Below are 20,814 nucleotides of genomic sequence, written 5' to 3'. Positions count from 1 at the left end.
ACATTTCAGTTCAATAATAAGCTGCTGATAAGTGTGAATAATAGTAAAATCCAGGTTGATAATTATCTTTTATACTTTGAATTTATGACACTACTACATGAAGTCACTAATGTCTTTGAAGGCTTCTAAGGAGAAAAAATAAATCTTTATATTTTTCTCTGATAATATCATCTTAAAACTACAACACCCCTGACAACCAGCAGAGCCATGAGGGAGATGAAGGCCTCATCTTACCATATTTTTTTCAGGCAACAGCTTAACATTGCACTCACTTATTATTCTCTCTTGTATCTCTTCATACATGAATTGTTTTTTGGAAAACCCCTTGAAAAATAATCACGTATTATAATTATAACATGGCGACATGATATTTTACCACAGCAGGGTCATATGAAGAAAGACAGAACAATTAAAAGTAAAAATGCAGACTCTCCATGACATCTGCTAGATTTGCAGGTCAATAAATATTGAACAGAAACCATATATACACATCTAAAACAGCAACCAAAATTAAGAGATAAAAGAGAATTACAAGTGTAGAAAAAGAAAAAATGAGATATGAACATTTACAAAATATGCATTATAATGATCAGTATGTGCAAATGGCATGTTGACCTGTCACCAAAAAAAACCTACACATGCTACAGCTGATCCACTCTGCCTTTATTATCAAATTGATTACTATTACTTAGTGTGTGTGTGTGTGTGTGTGTGTGTGTGTGTATATATATATATATTTATTTATTTTTTGCTATGACTTGCTGTTCGGTTCTAATAAAGAACAAATATGCATTCATGTGTATTTTTGCTTTCATCATCTCATCTCTTTAATGTTTTGATCCAAAGAACCAAGAAGTTGTTTCCACCACCAATAAAGTTTTGTTTTTTTCTATCTGTTTGTCAGCAGGGTTACGCCAAACTATGAGACTGATTTTCACCAAACTTGGATTGGGGTCTATTACAGGTGGAGGAAGAACACAAACAATTTGTGGGCAGATTATAGCGCCATCTGGGGTGCTCCTCAATGGTTCAGCCACCTCAGATTTCGTCAGACATACCTAAAGAACTTCATGCTGTGGCGATTTTTGTTTTTCACTAAATGGCGTTCCATGACATGTCCACTTTCACCATAGAACAGGAAACTGTTGTAACTGAACACCACATGGTCAGATCCTTTGCAGACTTCACACGTTTTCAAGCTTCACTGGAGCACATGATGGCATTGCGCCACCTAGTGGTTAACAAGAATTAATTATGTGATAAAAAAATAAAAAATGTTTCAACATCAAACTGACACTGTCATCTTCGCTTGATCTGCAGCAGCGTAATATGTAGTAGGTGCGTGCACGCACTTTAGCGCCACCTAGTGGATGCGGGAAGTGATATTTGCACCACGGTGTAGCATTCGTCTAGCTCTGCATGCAATATCCAAGTGATATAAGGGTATCCTCCCTCTTGCTCTTTAGAACCGCTTCACACAGCAACATGTGCATGAGACCGTTCATTGCTGCTTGCGCCTTTAATCATGGTCTGGGACTGGCACTAAAAGTTCACCTTCGCTGAGGTTCATGTTCTTTCTAGTTTTAACCACATTTATTTTGTAACTGTTCTTTGTTAGGTCCTTCCTGCATATGTATGTTTATTATTGTTTCTTCATGTGCTATTGTGCTTGTTTCATGTTAATTTTTTAAATCATAAAACTGTTCAGATAAGTCCAGGTCAGATACATCAACTAACCAATCTACTGAATTTCAAGCACTGCTTCAAATATAGGTAGCAATTAATTGTGATTCATTAACCTGGAAAATTACCTCAATATGGAGAAATAAAAGGCCTATCTTTAGAAAAGTGACGTGACGGATTTCTGTCAGCTGCTGTTTGAGGGTATGATTTTATCCTCACAAAGTTACCTTTCAGGAATATATGTTGCTTGTGTGTTGTTTTTTTATTATATTTGGTGCTGGATTAAATCTCATTAACAGAAGGATCAAGTACTCTACGGCTCATATAGATGATATAATATCTAAGCTACAGTAAAGCTATTAAATCCAAGCGAGTTAACCTGCATCCTCTTCGCTTATTGAGTTACGACTCTAAGGATTTATCACCAGAACAACCAAGGACACAGGACAAGGGTACCGACGTAAACAGACAGATGAAACACAAAATAAATTCATATTAATCCTTGACATTTCAGATGTTGTAGGTGGGCAGATGGATACTCCTTGACAACGATCAGATAACTTTCCATTTATTCAAAACCCCCTCTAGCCAGCCGTCCTCTGCGTTTTTAAGGAGCCAAAGTACAATAACTATTGCATCCTGACACATGGATTGAAAATATACAAAAATAATACACCAAATATCAACAGGTCAAGCTTACTTGGATTGTTATTACGATGTTTATTCACATTTTGCATAGTTTTGTTTGTAAAGTAAATAATATATGATAGAATTCCACTCTACTGAAATTATAAAAGTACTTGCTATATGAATATAATTATGAACCGTATTCATTAAATAAACACATTTGCTTCTGGTTATTTATTTGAAGATCAAGATGCTTTCAAACAACAACAACTATATTGCCAAACCTTCAAAAGTTTTAAAAATTTTGTTTAAATGTTACAAAACATCAGTAATATAAAGGGAACATAAAATTATGTTGAACATGTTCATGTACATGGTAACTCAAAGTGCTTCCCTGATCAGAAAGTGAAATAAAACAAGATCAAATTGCAAGGGAGTGGGGAAAAAAAGATTCTTACTATCATTTCATCAACGTGCAAACGCCATTAAACACTGAGAATGAGACAAAACATCATAAAAAAGGAATAAAATATACATATGGTTTGAAAAGTGATATTTTCAGTACCACCCGTTCAAAGTGTTCATGTACTTCACAGTTCCTGGGGTGGTGGCATTTTGTTGTTCTATTATAGATTATATTTGTATGATGAAACATAAAAACATTAGATTTATTTTAAAAAAATCATATATATATATATATATCAGCTATCTATATATCTATATCTATATCTATATCTATATATATATGTATGTTTGTTGTTGTTTTTTTTGGAAGAAATATTTCTGACACAGTAAATCTACATGACCGTTACTAGAAGAATTCATCCCAGCAGCATCCATATTCAGGATGGAAAGATGGTGGAAGTTTGTTTTGACTTTTCCATTTTCTCTTATCGCTCTGTGCCTTCAAGGGATTATGAAAGTGGACTAAGTGGCCGGTGAGATCATTGATAAGGTTGGTAGGTTTCAGCTAATCTAGGGAAGGTACACAGGTATAAAACACCATGAAATGAAGCAGAAGTCCTCAATAAAACGCACAGAGCCACAATGAAGGGGAAACTTAGTCCCAGCATGGTAATACTGCATCTTCTGATTCAATAATATTGTTCTGTGACCATTTTTAATATGTTTGTTTTGTGTTATCAGGAAACCGCTGCAACCACGATGGGCCCCGTGAAATCAGCCGGACTGTTTCTTCTGCTTCTGTCTTTGCTTCTTTATGCTGATTCTTACCCCAGCTTTGATTTATCAAATAGTAAGATAACTTGTATTATCCTCTTTCAAACATTTATATTTAGATAACACATTAAATGCTTGAGGATAGAGAGCACTGGTTTATTTATTGCAACCTTTACAGGGATTGTACACTTTGCTTTCAACATCAGATCTACGATGATCGCGCTCCTACTAAATGTCCATCATTGTGAGTTTCTAATTGTAAAACCGTCTCCGCCAGTGGGCTGTGAGGAGTGCACGTTGAGAAAGAACAATCTATTCTCAAAGGATCGTCCAATCTTTCAGTGCATGGGCTGCTGCTTCTCCAGAGCGTACCCCACTCCTCTCAAAGCCATGAAGACCATGACCATCCCAAAGAACATCACCTCAGAGGCGACGTGCTGCGTGGCGAGGCAAAGCTACGAGGTAAAAGCACTGCCAGAGGAGGGGTGAGGCAAGTGAGGTTGGAGTAGGTAGGATGTGAGACTTGAACCAGGCATCCTGGTCCAGATGCTGGTTTGAATCTTTTGCTTCTTGATTATATCTTGTCAGTAACGGCTCCCCATATTGGCTTGATGTTAAGTAAATGCACTAGATTTAATCTGGAATATTAATCTCTATATTTTTGGGTTTATACTGGGGGGGAAAATGCACCAGTTACAGAATGTTCTGGTATATCAGACTTTTATCAAATGTTTGCTTATTTCAGTTTGAAAAACTGTACCAATCTTGGAATATTCTGGTTTAAAAACCATATTGGATTAATTTAACTAAATACTTTGTTAAAAAAAAAAAGCACCAGATGGGAACTGTCTGGAACAGTAGTCATCATAGTTTTTGGCAGTATTAGATTACATTCTATAGGGGAAAGAAAACACTAGTTTCATAATAATCTGGAATATTGGTTGTCATGCTATTAAATGTAACTAGAGTGGAATAAAAAGGACCAGTTAGGGAATATTCTGGATTGTAATTAGATTATCTTTAAATTAGGTTGCAGCTGGTAATCTGTCCGTCTTCTAGTTATTGAAACTATTTTTTTTCTATGTCTATTATTATTCTATATTATCAAAAAAGATTCCATTTTTCCTTTCCAAATTACTATGGAAAAATGCAACTTTAAAAAAAAAAAAGTATGATAATAATAGACATTGGAAAAAATAGTTTTGATTCAGTGAAATCTAGCTCCCCTTGGAATGTTTGTGTTGGTTCAACAATATTTCAACATGTCCAGACACCAACAGTGATGAGCAAACTAAACATTTATGACTAAACCTGATGTTCCTCCCCTTCTTTTCCCCATTCAGACAGAGGTGGCCGGCATCAGGGTGAGAAACCACACAGACTGCCATTGCAGCACCTGTTATTTTCACAAGATATGACAGACGGGAGATCAAAATCAGCCTGTAGTGCTCAACTGGGCAACAAATTGTGTTTCTTTTAATGTGTTGAGAAATCAATGTTCCTGTGTTGCCGGGTCCTATTTTTGTAGTATTCTTTTGTCTGTGATGCGTAATTAATCTATATTTTGGCATTAGTTGAAAAGCAATTGAATTGTGCGCACAGACTTTTCATTTTCATATCCGTGCATAGCTCAAATACGTGTAATGCATCTGTCTGTGTGTTGTGTGTCATATTAAATCATTCCAGACAAAAGCAGATGTCATGTAATCAATGACAAAAATGCAAAGAACACAACTCTGAGCTAGAAGGGGTAATGCCCAACGAGGCGTTGATACCTTCATCCCACTTGAACCATAGTCACCTGCCAAAAACAAAAATATGAGACCATTATTTCCATTTTTATACTTTTTTTTTTTTTTTAGGTAAATGAAGTTTTAAAAAGCTATGTATTGTGATTCACACTTAGCAGTCGGTTCAGGCCCGATTCCGGCTGTCTTCCGGCAATGTTGACTGATAGTTGACTAGATCATCTTCGTATGAGCCAGAATTGAGCCTAATGTGGACGTAGCATACAAATAACACATAGTACAGCTCTTACCGGGCCAACATTGGCCCAGAGGAGGTACACACCAGGCCAGATCAGGCCCATTTAAATTTGATCTAATTATTCTGTTGTAAATGTGAGCACATGGAACAAGTTTGCGTCAGGGGTTTTCTGCCCGAGTCTTCCACAGATCCTTTGTGAAATTTTCTATTTTCATTTGAATTACAACATTTTCTTACCTCTTTCTAACAAAACAAAAAAAAATCATCAAAAGGGTTTTTCTAGCAGAAACCCTTCAGGGCAAACTTTCCTTTGTGCAATATGAGCCAGACTTTTACTGGGCATGTCCTGGATGACTAATCTTTTTAATATCACTTTTCAATGTTCTCAATCATTTAGAAAGGTAATAATAACACACGTATTTCGCTTATAGAGTAACGTGCTGTGAGTTACATGTTAGATCAGGTGGTCTACCCTGCTGAGGTGTCTGCAGACCCCACCACCCAGGGGGGACATGGAATCATGTAACTGTAGGAACTCTGGAGATTTTAGAGGTGACAATATGCTACATTTGGTTTCATGTTGGTTGATGGGATGATAGAGGTCATCACCTGTGTGTGTAACTGAGCATGTGCTGTACTGAGACCAGAGCTGATGAGCCAACATTTCTCATCTAGCTTGCATGACTCTCTAAGGTCATGGATGCTTTGTTGACATCAGGGGTGTGTGGAGCAACATCACACACACACACACACACACACACAAACACACATTTTTCCCGAGCCCCCACCCCATCCCACCCCACTGCGTGCGCGTGCGATCCTGGCAGCGTAACATCTGTGCGTACGCGGTCGTGATTGTTGTGAAGATGGCGGAGGGGGAGACAGAGAAGGAATATGACACACGGAAAGCTATCGAAGAGCTCCGAGAGCGCTTCCAGGGTCTGACTACAGTTCTCAAAGAAAGCTCGCAACCTCCATCGGAAGCCTCGCTGCATTTCTGCCAGGAGTTTTGCCAGGTTAGCCCGCTCTCCTGCTGCTCATCCCGGCCAGCCTGCAGCCCCTCTGGCTTCCTGGCCGAGGATGCGCGTCTACATTTGCTACAACAATGTAGCTAAGGGGCTAGCTACCTAGCTAGCTGCCTGGTATTTCAAGATGAGGAAAAAAACTCCTCACCGGTTTTCAGCTATTCCCTCAATGATGTTTCTATGTGGCATGCGCTTATTTGCAAAGTCTTACCAATCACGCCTTGAGAAGTCTCGCTGGTGTGTGCGCGCTGTGCATGTATTACTCGTATTTTCCAGGCCAGATAGCTAATAGCAGATGAATGCTGCTAGCTGGTATGCAGGGTCCCACTGTCCTGTGCAGTGGTCATGCTGTGCAAAAAATGGATAGCTAGGTTAGCGAGATTTTACTGAGCGGCTGCACTCATATGCACCGAAATACCGGATTGTGTTTGCTGTTGAAATGTAATTAATTCGTCTTAACACTGCATCTCGATGCTTGTTGAGGTTTTAGATCGGTGTAAAAAAGGGTTGTGGAGCTTGTGTTAGTTGACGGGCAGATCAATGATTTTTCTAAGGTGCTAGCCTGGGCCGTTTGCTCTAATTAATCCAGCTAACCACATCAGCGGAGATGCTCATTGCAGTCATAAAGGCAGCCGTGTTATAGTGCCTGCAGCTGGCACACACTCACACACACTCTTTCTCTCTCTCTTACACACACACTGATTTAAGAGGGAAAGTGTCGCTCTGACTCCATTACTCTTCATTAATCTGCCCCGACCACGTATATATCATGGAGGTGGTCTCCATTTACCTGATACCCCAGCAAGCCGGATCGTCTTTGCTGCAAATCTGTGCGAGATCTGTAAAACCGGCAGTGTGGATTGAATGTTTAAAAAGTTCTTTGTAAGAAAGAAGAAGAAAAAAAGAGAGAAAAAAAGGAGGACTACCTGCAGTTCTTGTTGTGCTTCAAAGTGTAGCTGCAGGAATAAGAGTGAGTCAGGATGGAATTAAAAATGTGTGTGGCAGAAATGGAGGGATCTTTCATTGATGAAGGTCAGGCCTTGCTTTAGCAAAGGAAATCAGAAGAAAAGTTTTCTTTGAGGAAAAACTGCCTCGGTGTTTTGCTGTCTCAGGCATTCTTATTTGAAATGGGTTATAACTGTATCATATAACTATAGTACATGTAGTTTTTTTTTTGTTCCTGATAATTTGGGATTGCGCGGTGTGTTTTTTTCTGCTTCTATAATTTAACAGACGTGGGCGATGTCGATTTTAATCTGAATCACAATATTTTTGGACTTTTTTTTGCAGTAACTCATGGCAGTATGAATAGAAAGGTGATGTTTTCTGTCATAGCACCATCATGTTGTGAGAACTGTGCGAACGCATACATAGACGTTCAAAAAAAAATGTAACGATCTGTAAACTACTACAAACCCAAGTTTACTAGAAAAAAAAGTCAGCATAAGAAGGATTCACAAATCAGAATACCCATGAAAACACAAACTTTGCAGGAGTCAAAATCGAACCCTGGCATGAACACACGTAAAAATTCTCCCGTAAAAGTGCAAATTTAAAGGCGCAATATTGATGACATGAAAACTACTTATCATTGGAAGGAGGTAGCAAAATGTATGAGCCTTCCCTCCAACAAACCCACTTTACATTTTCATTAATTTTAAATCACCATTGCACATCAGGATTCAACCCTAGGACAGGAGAATGAGATTATTCTTGGCCTGCATCACTAAAGAGAATCAACCTATATTTAATTACTCTTATCCAACAGTCCTGGCACGCTAATCTATGCAAGGAATAATGCCCTTCGATTCATTCCTAATTATGAACGCCTCGAAGTGCATTATCCCACCTGTGGACAATGGTTACTTGCCAAAAATAAAATGATCACACAGTTTATTTATATTTTAATGCATTTTTCAAAGAAAATGCTTTTTTTTTTTTTTTTAACAAACCATAACTCTGTCTCCATTGTAATACCTTAGGGGTTGTGTAATACCTGGAAAATTCATCACCACCCAATAAAGTTCTTAAGCAATGACAATTTTGTTCGCTACTCCAGTATTTAGGACTGACTACACTTGTCGGACTGGTGTGCACCCGGACCACGGATTAAAAATAAATAATCAACATTGATTACAGAAGGGCAGTAACCATTACGTTTTCATCAACTGCCGTATTAACTTGTAAATGATTCGTAAATAGCGAAGGGTCACGATCACAAGTGAGACGTCTTCAGAATGGTTGTGTTATCCATGAAGCTGCGCAACTATGAACAGAAAAATATATTTGACATTGTTTTAAAAAATCAATAAAGGAGAACATTGTGATCAGATGCAGTATGTTCTGCTTTTCTTTTCTTTTTTTTGCTTGGTTATGAGTATTACGTGAAAATATTTGTGCTGAACAGAGATATTTTTTTCATCTCCGTTGTTTTACACCGGTATTATCAGCAAATCACTCAAACTTTTTTCTCTCTTTCTATCAATGGCCTCATTCAAACCCTAGTCTTCTAATATTCCTATTTTTCCTCTCAGGTCCTTGTGGAGCATGCCGGCCGTTGGAAAACTGATGAGGATCCACTGCCTTTGCTGGAGGTCTACACTGTGGCTATCCTCAGCTTCGCTAACGCCGCCTCCTGTCTCTCCTCCGAATGTGAAAATGTGCCACTCCTACTTGAAAAGTTAGCGCTGTGAGTAAAGACTCCGTTACCGCACGTCTCTCGACTTAATTCCGTCAAACAGCATCTTTTTTGTTTGGAGTTTTAAATATTAATGATGCATCATATATGTCGAAGTGGCAGAGAAACCGTTAAAGCTTTTAAATGTTGATGCTGCATTCGACAAAGCATCTGTTTGCCGAGGCAGAAGTCAAATGAAAGATCACAGCAAGATGACGGAGAGTGTTTGAGAGTAGGAATGAAACACACACTGGCAAATCCTTGAGGAAATACTGATATGAAAAATTTTGAAACACTCTGCAAACAGGAACTATTCCCACAATGTGCACTTCAGGTAGTTATGAAGGTCCTTGAGGCTAAAATGCAGAATAGAAATACAGGCTGCCTCTTGGGAAGCTTCAGTATTTTGGAGCCACCTACTAAACACAACAGCATGTCGTAATTAAATATGGTTTGGTCATTCTGATTATTCCTTTTGTTTTCACCTACAACCACATAATAACTACAACATCCATTTAATGCTTGAGGGTTTACATGCATAGTTGCAGCACGTTTGTGTTCCAGTATAGAGGCTGCTGGCATGACGCGTTATTGGAACTCAGAAATTAGCATTGCCGTGTTTACCTTGACCAAAAGCCAGATGGATTTTTGTACTGGATTATTGCTTCAAATCTGACCTGCAAGCAAAGAAGTTTTTGAGATTTACAAATTGGGATTGATATCCATGAATGAACTAGATTCCTTAGGATTTTTTTCGGAGGATACTTGCGGTCGTTAGTGGCGCAAAGCTAATTGAAATGCTACAAACGAACACCACAGATGCAAATAGCTTCATGGTTCTTCTGTTTTCAAAATGATGGCGTTTAAACGAGACTTCAGAGGTTGTTGCAGAAATTAGCCACCTAGAGGCAACCACCATTTCTAAGACTCCAAGAATGGATTTGTCAGTAGGTGGTGGTATGCCTTCTTTAAAACTGGTGGAGATCAGATTTTCCTCCAGTTCACCTTTTGCTTCACACAGCTCACAAATTAACTAGCAGTGAGCAACGTGTCTGTCTAATGACAGACAGCTCTTGAAGCTGAGGTGAGTTCTTGCACAGAACGCCGTGGCCCATTGGAGGCTTCCTAGAGAAACCAGTCCTCAGCCACTTTATCTTAATATGTTCGTCTGACTTTCAAAAGCGCAAATTCAGCCTAACATGTTTGCATGTATTTTAAAAGTCATTTTATTTTAGTCAACTTTCTCTAACATATAAACATCCCGACTGTTTATTGCCGTTTCCGCGCATTTACGTCTCCATGTTTCTTTTTCCTCGTCTCAATCCCAACACTGCAAAAGCGTCCTTACAGCACCACACGGCGAAGTTATTCTTGTACGGTTAACCTTAATTTGTGACGTGTGTGACCTAAATGTTGCTTTAACAAACGACTGTGTTGGACTTACAGGAGCTGTGCGGAGCTGGTGCTCTTATTGCCCCAGCATGTCCCTGGTGCCTTATGGGAGGAGTTTCAGTCCTCCATGAAGGTCAGTATCCTCACAGCTGTCAGTAGCCTTTTTTTTTTTTTTTTTTGTGGTGGCTCTCATTTGCTGTAAAATTTTCTTCTAGTAGTAACACGGCATTGAATTTAACTTTGAGAAATAAACAAAGACTGGAATGACACAGATTCACGGTCTTAACAATGCAACATCTTTCATAGTCAAGCCTGCAGAGACCTTTAGCTTTTTCACTTAAGTTTTTAATTCACATTTGTCTTCTGTTGCAGTCGGCACACAGCCTTTTGCAAGAAAGTGGGAGCACACAGCTTCGCCTGCTTTCAGTTCTAGCGCAGCAGGATGGCGTCTGGTCCAACACCACACTAAGCAGCATCATGTCCAATACAATCCCTCAAACTGAGCAAGGTTAGTCCTCACTTGCTAATATGTATTTTAGTTTGGTGTCGTAGAATCCCCATTATTCAGTGTCAGTCTGTAATTATTGTCTCACATTTTGCCTTCCTGCTGCTTTTGTTTCACTTCTCCAGTTCACGAGTATCTAGAGTTGGAAGGTCCCGCACTTCTTAACATGCGAATTAAGCACCTTATCAAAGTGGACAGTGTTGATAAAGCTGCTGTCCTCGCGAAGATCTGCTCTGAGTATCCAGGATATGAAGGAAAGGGGAACTTCAAACAAACCTACTTGGTTTGCATCTGCATGACCAAAAGTCAGGAGCAACTAATGGAAGAGGTAAGAAATGACACACAGCATCACAGTTCACCAAGTAATTGAATTTTATGCTTGAACAAACACTGCTAGGAAGCAACTTATCTATTGTCCTGTCTGCAAATTAGATCACATTTCATGTTTGGTGTAATATGATGTAACGTCATTAAAATGTTAGGGATGCCCAAGTTTTTGTCTCCACACATGCTGAGCCCAGGGAGGTACTTCTGTTTACTATGGCGTACATTAAATATGTCAATATGATGATGGTTTGATCCAAGTACTGGGGGTTATATTCAAAATATTCTGTCGTAGCACTGTATTGATTATGACACAAATCTTAGTTTTACATTCGAGGCTCAGATTTTGTTCTGTTTTGTTGATTTCACTGCACTACAAATCTGGATATTGTCTGTATAAAAAAAAAAACTGTTTTACATGATATACATGTTTAATACTTACTGGAAAACACATTCAAACATTACGACTCTGAAAAAGAAAGTGATCCTTAAATTCCAGAACTATCCGTAAATCGTATATTTCTTTTTCCTTCATAACTGATGATGAGCAAATGACAAGCAACTTGAAAAAAACTGGGCTGCTTTAAAAAAAAAAGCAGAAGAAGACTTACAGCTGTGATAAGTGATGACAGGGCCAGTAGGGTGACCACTGTTAAGATAGAGATAGGATATTATCACTGTGAAGGCTGCATAGTGGTTAGCAGTGATGCCTCGCAGAAAGAAAAAAAAAAGGTCCTGGTTCTCATTCCAAATCCTTCCTCTGGAGAATTTGCATGTTATCTCCAGTTCCCCTACATTCAAAGACATGTCGTGTAGAAGGTTAATACTCGGCTGTGCCTCTGGTCAAGAGACTGGTAGAAAGAACTGCAGAAGAGTGTAGCTTCATCCCTTCCAAACTAACTTTGGATGAGTAAAGACATCAACATAGGAGTAGTGACATGAGATTGATCTTTCGCAGTGGAATGCTTCTAGAGTCTGGCTGTGATAAAGCAGTGTAGCACTTAGGCTGGGGTGAGCGCAACATGAAAGAAACAAGGATTTTGATCAATTTCATTTCAGCTGATACACATCCTTTAAAATATGGGTGGTATTGGCTGTACTTTCAAGTTAAGTGCTTCATTTGATGAATGGGCTTTTGAATAATTCAATCCTCCAAACAAATTCAGCTAATTGCTCAGCACAGCCTTAATTTATAATAATCACCACTCCCATCAGTGATGTCAAGAGTGACAGGCAATTTAGATGAAATACGATGAATATCTGTTTCTTTATCCCCATCAGATATCATCCATAGACTGTAAAGATGCTCTCGAAATGATCTGTAACTTGGAGTCAGAGGGAGATGAGAAAGGGGCTCTCTGCTTATGTTCTGCCTTTCTCAAGAGGCAGCTTCTCCAAGGAGACGTTTATTGTGCCTGGTAAGTGTTGGTTTGAGATGAATACTCTTGGAATTCTTACAAAACGATTCTTGCCAACATAGTCGTCGGGGGATAACTTTTGAATTTATGCAATCTTTTCGAAACTGAAGAAATCTCTGCAATTAACGTCACACAGTGTCACAGAGGTCTCTTCTCTGTTGAGCAGCTTTGCATGTCCTGCCTGATTAAAGATCGTATTTCTTCAGGACTTAATAATTTAGGACTGACTGCAAAGAATTGATGAGTAGGAATATAAACTTTCTAGGATTCATTCCTGCTTTGCTTTGCATCAGCAGCTCTCTATTGAAAGCTTTGTATACTTTTAGGTTTGTGGTTATCTGTGATTTGTGTGAAGAATATTTGCTTTTAATGCTGTAATTGAATGCCAGAGTCTTGTAGAAGTTATAATTTTCATCTGTTCCAGGGAACTCACACTGTTCTGGAGTAAGCTACTCATGCGCTTAGAGTCATCGGCCGATTCGTTTCTCAGCCACAGCAAACAGATGGCTCTTCTCTGCAGAAGTGTCTGTCACATTCTGTTTCTGATCAAAGTCATCCAAAATGAGGTAAAACATGACGAATTTCAAACTGAGAGTAGAGACCTTAGAATGCACACCAACAGTCAATTATAACATGCTGCACCTGCAAATCTGTGGAACTCATGTTCTTTTTTCAAATCCTTAGGTTGGAGAAGTAGGGCTTCCAGTATGTGTGGAAATGTGCATTCAAGCTCTGAAAATGACCTCAAGTGACCATAAGGATAGCAAGTCCACAATCTGCAAGACTATTTCCTGCCTCTTGCCAACTGATCTAGAAGTGAAGCGCGCATGCCAGCTGACTGAATTCCTGCTCCAGCCGACCGTTGACTCGTATTATGCTGTGGAGTCACTGTACAACGAACCTGATCAGAAACCTGAGGAGGACGGGAGCCTACCAGTACCCAATTCTTTACGCTGTGAGTTACTGCTGGCCTTGAAGACACAGTGGCCTTTTGATCCAGAGTTCTGGGACTGGAAAACACTGAAATGCAACTGCTTGGCACTGATGGGCGAGGAGGCAGCTATTGTGTCATCTATCGACACACTCAATGACACCGACGAGCAAGAGGTGGAAAGTACACCAGGCAAGGTCCCGGAGTACAGAGACCTAGAGGATTTTCTGTTAACCACTACTAATGAACTCAACGAAATCACAGATGAAAGAGAGAAAAACAGAGAGGCTAAAAAACTTCGGGAGCAGGGATTTGTATCGGCTCGTTTCCGAAATTGGCGGGCCTACATGCAGTATTGTGTTTTATGTGACAAGGAGTTCTTAGGTCACAGAATCGTTCGCCACGCCCAGAAGCATTTTAAAGATGGAGTGTATCTATGTCCTATTTGTGCTGACAGCTTTGAAAGTAGGGAGGTTTTAGAGCCACATGTAGCATCACACGTAAAGCAATCTTGCAAAGAGAGACTAGCTGCAATGAAAGCTGCTAGGAAGGTAACCAAACCACCTCAGTCCCCGAAAAGTCCATCGAAAAATTCAAAGCTTGCTGCTAAGACAAACTTTAGTCCAGTCAAAATTGAATCTCAAATGGGCAACCAGTCGGTGAATGCAACTCCTGTGAAGATCGAACAAACTACATCTGACACACAACTTAGCCAAGACTGTTTCTGTCCTGTCAAAAATTGTTCGAAGGCTTTCAAGTTTTTCCGCAACCTCATGGCTCATGTCAGATCTCACAAAGACGACGAGGAGGCCATGAGATTCTTAGAGATCCAAAAGCAGAAAGTGGTGTGCCAGTATTGCAGGCGGCAGTTTGTTAATGTCAGACATCTTAATGATCATTTGCAGATGCACTGTGGCAGCAAACCGTATATCTGCATCCAGTTGGATTGCAAGGCCAACTTTAATTCCAATTCTGAACTCCTCATGCATAGAAAAACACATCCAGAGTTTAAGGCTCAGTGCATGTTCCCTAACTGTGGAGAGATTTTCAGTGAGGCCTACCTTTTGTATGATCATGAGGCTCAACATTACCTTACATACACCTGCCAAACAGATAACTGTGGTAAAATATTCTACTCACAGTCTCAATTCTTGTCCCACCAAGAGATTCATGGTACAAAATATGCAGTAAACAATTTGCCCATCACAAATCAAAGCCCTCCTGTCAATCAATCAGTTGAACCACCACGTGAGAGTATGCCATGCAAAGAAGAAGCACATTCTGCCAGTGTTTGTCTGGAAAGGATTAATTCTGATGTATATATGAATGAAGGATCAAAGGCAAGCACATCACCATGCAGATCACCTGAGATTGCTAAAGAATTCGGTCCAGTGAGAGTGAAACACTCGATTGAAAACATGCTGAATTCTGCGATGGATCCTGAAATGAAAGAACCAGAGAAATGTTACACTCCACTGACAAACCCTAGCTCAGTACCCGCTGATGTGAAAGCAACAACGGAGCCTCCACAAGCACACCATGATATGGCAGAGGAAGGGGAAATTCCTCCAGTGTATCCTGTACCCAGTGCTACAAATCTTGTGGCCAGTCAACAAGAAGGCCAAAATAATGTACAAGGTTATGAATTTCAGAAAGCTGTACCACAAATGATCTCTCCTGCTCAAATCAAGACAGAAATGCCTTGTTCGCTGCAAGGATATCCCACCACCACACCTGCTGTACCTGGCAGTGAAGAGAACCTGCATTGTTGCCCACATAATGAATGTTCAAGGGCATACAGTACAAACAAAAGTCTCTCCAGGCATGTGAAGAAACAACACCCTGAAATATTTGAAGACTGGAAATTGGCAAAGAAATATAACAAAGTTGCCAAAATTACAGCAAAAAAGGCACCAGGACTAGCTTCACCCAATCAGTTTCAGAACATGGGAAACAGGCCGCAAAATCAGCCAGGACCACTATGCAACAAACCTGGAATGGAACAAATGGATTACCAAATGGGCTGTTCAGCCTCACCTGCCCAATGTTATTCTGGCTCGATGGAGCCTGTGCCTATCACTCCAATGGTGAACCCCACAGTGTATCCGTTATGGGGGAGCCCCAACAATTCTGGGGGAGGAATGCAGTCAGATATGTCCCAATCATGGTCATCACCGCCTATGAACAACTGCTATCCAGAGGCCTTCAACATGAATGAATACCCTTCCCGCAGCTATCCTCAGTGGCAGGCAGACCCTTATCAAACGACAGCATCCCTCCCATCTGAAAGAGATCATTCAGTGGCAGTTCTGCATGGTTCCACTGTGTCTCATGCTCCTTCAGATTCCAGTTTGATGTCGCAGTATGTGTCGAGCTCTTTAATGCTTGACAATGGAGGGCAAATGCATAATGGGGGACATCAGTATGGACTTATGCCTCCGGAGGGGAGCGGAGAGAGTTTGGATGGGAGAAAAAGCAACACGAACATGACAGGACAGTTGGATAATGGAAATAGTGTCTCAACAACAATTCATAGCCTACCTGAAGGGAGCTATAATAATCCATATGCTCAGAGTGAAAACTCAATGACTCAGAGCTCACCGGTTGAGCCTATGAAATGTCTAACCCCAGAGGGCCAAGCTGCATTAAAATCCCCAATTGAATTGATTAAAACCGAAGATGTAGCTTCTTCTGGTTATGAACAGATAGGCAACTCAGGGGATGGCATGCTAAGTCCACACAGCGTCATCCAAACTGATTTTCATTATGAGGGGGACTGTGCTAATGCTGATTGTGATCCTGTACCCTCAGACGAAAAGGGCAGTGACACTGACGCGCTAAAAGGAAAACGCAGCAAGATGAGCAAGCGAACAAAATGGCCGGCTATTATTAAGGATGGTAAGGTCATCTGTAGGAGATGTTTCAGAGAGTTCACAAGCACAAAGTCTCTGGGAGGTCACCTATCTAAACGCTCACAGTGCAGACCATTAGATGAAATTGACCTGACTGCTGATCTGCCGACATCATTCCTTGATTTTCTCAATGACCCCCATGTTCCTGACACCAATGGAGCAATATACAACATGTCAAATGGTGATTTCTCACAGGAGCCTTGTAGCTTGACTACTCTAACCTCACCTATGGTGCTGAAACAAGAACCCCAAAATACAAATATAATGGACTTCTCAAACTTCTCTGTTGCCCCTGAAAACCAGCAAGATAAAGCAGCAGAGCTGGTTAATTCATCCCTAAATGCAACTTACCAAGAGGATCACTTGATGGAAATTTCACATGCCTTTCAAAGGCTGGATTTAATCGAGGCTGCACAAGAGAAAATGCGGAGTACTCTGTCCATCGAGCAAAGTCTCAGTCATTTTGATACAACCTCAGACATAGAAAAAAGTAAGATACTGATGAAAAGTGACGACAAACCAGCTGAAAAGGTACCAAAACCTTTTAAATGTGACCAGGATGATTGTGAGTACTCATTCATGACAAAGGAGGCTTTGTTCAAACACTTGAGCAAAATGCACGACTTCTCCACCGACATGATAGAAGAACTGAAAAGAACACCATCCAAACTGGCTCCATATCCTTGTCAGATTTGCCCGAAAACCTTTACGAGAACAACGGGCTTGAGAATCCACTACGAAAAAGTCCATCGATTGTCAAAGGCAGAAATCCAAAAGCTAAGGATCAGTGCTCGAAATAGGCGTGCATTCAGACTGAAAAAAGATGATGGGCCTGTTAATCGTGTTGCCACTGATGCCAACACAAGTCAAATGTCACAATCTGCAGCTATTTTAACTGCAATAAAACAAGAACCATGTGATATTGCAATCGCACCTCAAACAGACAGTGAGAACAATCCAGAAGTTCCTCAGATTGGATCACCAGGAGATGCAGCTTACGAGGGTTTCCCACATGCAACTGTTACACAGCTACCATCACCTCCAAGCTATTTGAACGACCAGCCGTTTGGTGAGGTGGCATCGCCAGTTCCCCAAAAATCCCCAGTTGCACACAAAGTAGCTGTTGTAAACAAGAGTCCAGACCTGAAACAGAAGTCCCGCTTGAAAGAGAAACTCAGTCCAGGTGGGAAACCAAAAGAGCAGCGAGGAAAATCAGATCCATTATTTACCAAGATAAAAGAACCAAAGTCCAGCCCACCTACAGCGTCTTCCTCATCCTCGCCAGAAAAACCCAGCAGTTCAAAAAGTACACCCACAAAGGATGAAGCCCTGAAGAAGGAGAGGATTCAGAAACGATTGGGGCTTAAAATGTGTGATACAGACAATGCCTACAGTCCATACAGACCATATCGCTGTGTTCATGAAGGATGCACTGCTGCTTTTACCATCCAGCACAATCTGATTCTCCATTACAGGGCCATGCATCAGGCAAACCTGCCCTCCAGCAAAACTGAAAGTGATCCTGAAAAGACTAGTGTGAAAAATGGACAGGAGAGCTATCAAAGCATAGGCAAAGATAATGAAGTCAGGTGTCAAGTGAAGAACTGTTCGCGGGTGTTCATGGGAATCACAAGGTTAGTGCAGCATTACCTCTTACTACACAAGTTCACCCGTGACAAAGCCACCGCCATGATGGCCAGCATGACCATAGGGACATTCAACTGTGACCGGCCAGAGTGTGCTCTCCCCTTCGATTCTGTGGAGAAATATATCGAACACATTAAGAATTACCACAAAGAAATTGCCATCTCGGAGAGCGGCTCAGTCGATCCCACTTTTAGGTGCGAGTATGAGGGATGCGATCGCATATACTCAACAAAGTCGAACCTCCTCCGTCACTTGATTAAAAAGCACGATTATGTCTATGATCCCAGAACAAGTGACGGAAGACGGACTAAATCAGTGGGGCTGTTCCCGGGAATTAACAACGGGAAGGAAAATGTTGAAAACAAATTTAAAGTGAAGAAGAAAAACACTAAAAAGAAAGATGGAAAGTCCATTGAACATTGGACCAGTTTTGGAAAACCTACGCTAAAATCCCATGAGGAAGCATCAGCCATGTGCACCAAGAAGTCTGCATTGCAGTACCCTTGCATGATAATAGGCTGTGATGCAGTGGAGCGGGCTGAGAAAAATATATTTAAGCATTACACCACTCATGGCCTCACAGAGCGATACATCGAAGACCAGAGGAGCCAGTTTATATTCTGCAAAAAGTACTCCCGTGCCAGATTCAAAGATTCAGACAAAATCGAGACTGTGTCAAGCGCGTCCTCTGAAGAGACAGAGCCAGACGACGGCGAAAAAAATAGTGACCAGAAGACAGATGAGGTGGTTGACAGAGTAGGCCAAGAGGACAGCAAGCTGTCCAACGACGATAGTGCAGAATCTCAAATATCCACTGGGACAGATGGAGGAATTAAAAGAGGACGCCCCAGAAAACCTACACATCCTAAGCCAGCTTGTCCGGAGAGGATGCAGACTCTTAGAAATCGCTCGACTGTTAACAGTTCAAGAGAGAACTCAAATCCTGGGACCCCTACAGCCCAAGAACCACGAGATGATGGGATCATGCCAGGGTCTTTTAAACCTTTAGGGCTTGAGGACTCTTTCCTCAAGTTCTTAGAAACCTCAGAGTCAACCCAGTCTTCTTCCAAACGCAAATTAAATGATAAATCCAGCGTTGAACTGCCGTCCAAAAGGCGACAAACTCAAAAACAGAAATCTGCAATGAAAACTAAATTAAGTGATGAAATTAGAGGTTATGGAAACCTTGTAGACTTCAGAAACCCCCTCAATCTCAAATCAGTGAGCAATGTCAAAATTGTCATGGATAAAACATTTGCAGACGGTGCTGATCTTTTGCTAAAGCAGCTACAAGACATGAAGCCCATGGTCATCATAAAAAAATGGATTTATAGCAGATCTTAGCCCAGTACTACATTTTCAACTCAGTCTCACTCAGGATTTGAGAAGTATGCTGCAGAATGGTTTGATAATGCAACAGATTTCCAACTGTTAACAGTCATGGTCACAGATAACGATGAAATGGCCTATTTTGTACTTAACGATTAATGTCTTGGATGATTTTAAGTATGTACGTTAGTTATAATAACCAGGTAATCTATAGGGCATAGATTTTAGACTCTTGTTTGTATTTATGCTTAGTACTGAAGATGTTTTTTTTTTCTTTTGCTAAATGGATACTTTTAAAGAAAAACTATGTTTTTTATATATCCCTATGGGATTTAAAGTTCTGTTTGTATTTATTTCATCCTTTTTCAACACTAGTAGACCTATCTGTAATATTTACATGTCTTCCACAAAGTGTTCAATAAAATGTTACTGGATCTTTTTGTAAAATATCATCTGCAGATATTTTTGCACCATATATTCCTGTGATTCTGACCAAAGACCAGAACAGATGTCGTGTCGGTTTTTTTGTGATCACGCGATTTTACCATCTCGACCCTTAATGGCAAGGGATAATTTTCTTTAAGGCTTTTTAGATACAATTTACTGGTAAAACCACAAGTGCCACGCCAGCATGAAAATTAAAAATGGGATTATTAATCATCTCAAGATCAGATTGACTTCCAGCAAGGTCTAACACAGGCAGAAATTTCAGTTCGATGTTGTTGTTTTTTTTAAAGAGATAAATCTACAAATTTGTGTATGGTACATTTGCTCAGACTCTTAAGTGTCATGTAGATAAAGTTGTTAGTGTTCTTCTTGAAAATAGACGTAATAGGGCCAGTCTGTCTCATTTAAGCCATCACTGATGAACACAAGTTAAAATAAACTTTGTAATATTTGACATGTAACAGAATTACAAGCAATGAGTCAAAATGAATTAAAATTTCAATTTTTTTATGGTTTATGCTGTTAAATATACAAACATTGTCATTAACATCCCTTATTTTCATATTTACAAGATGCATGAATTATCAGGACATTTTAACCACCAGCAGTCAAGTTTTAGCCTTTGTGACACATTATTCAATAGTATTTGGCGAAAATATGCTCACTCGATTGAACTGTTAATTTTTACAAATCAGCACAAGAACATCATCAAATGGGGGAACAGAGGAACCG

General features: G+C 40.2%; 2 protein-coding genes across 2 annotated transcripts; both read left to right on the top strand.

Moving 5' to 3' along the window:
• Positions 1-3,357: 3,357 nt before the first annotated feature.
• On the top strand, positions 3,358-5,140 carry cga (glycoprotein hormones, alpha polypeptide). Its single transcript, XM_086181557.1, has 4 exons — positions 3,358-3,384; positions 3,457-3,565; positions 3,767-3,951; positions 4,833-5,140. Exons 1-4 carry the CDS (start codon positions 3,358-3,360, stop codon positions 4,905-4,907), a joined length of 396 nt encoding a protein of 131 aa, XP_086037683.1. The 3' UTR covers positions 4,908-5,140.
• A 1,189-nt stretch (positions 5,141-6,329) lies between these two features.
• Positions 6,330-20,311, top strand: znf292a (zinc finger protein 292a). The gene is made up of 8 exons (XM_086181573.1): positions 6,330-6,491; positions 9,035-9,189; positions 10,624-10,702; positions 10,942-11,077; positions 11,200-11,402; positions 12,680-12,816; positions 13,241-13,382; positions 13,501-20,311. The coding sequence occupies exons 1-8, from the start codon at positions 6,342-6,344 to the stop codon at positions 19,648-19,650; spliced, it is 7,152 nt and encodes a 2,383-aa protein (XP_086037699.1). The 5' UTR covers positions 6,330-6,341; the 3' UTR covers positions 19,651-20,311.
• The last annotated feature ends 503 nt before the right edge of the window (positions 20,312-20,814 follow it).

Source organism: Aulostomus chinensis, chromosome 17 (genome assembly GCF_037954235.1).
Source record: "Aulostomus chinensis isolate RoL2024-O1b breed Wild chromosome 17, RoL_Achi_v1.0, whole genome shotgun sequence".
NCBI classification, from domain to species: Eukaryota; Metazoa; Chordata; class Actinopteri; order Syngnathiformes; family Aulostomidae; genus Aulostomus; species Aulostomus chinensis.
The sequence above is the reverse complement of the archived record's forward strand: the minus strand, read 5'-3'. Positions and strand labels throughout refer to the sequence as shown.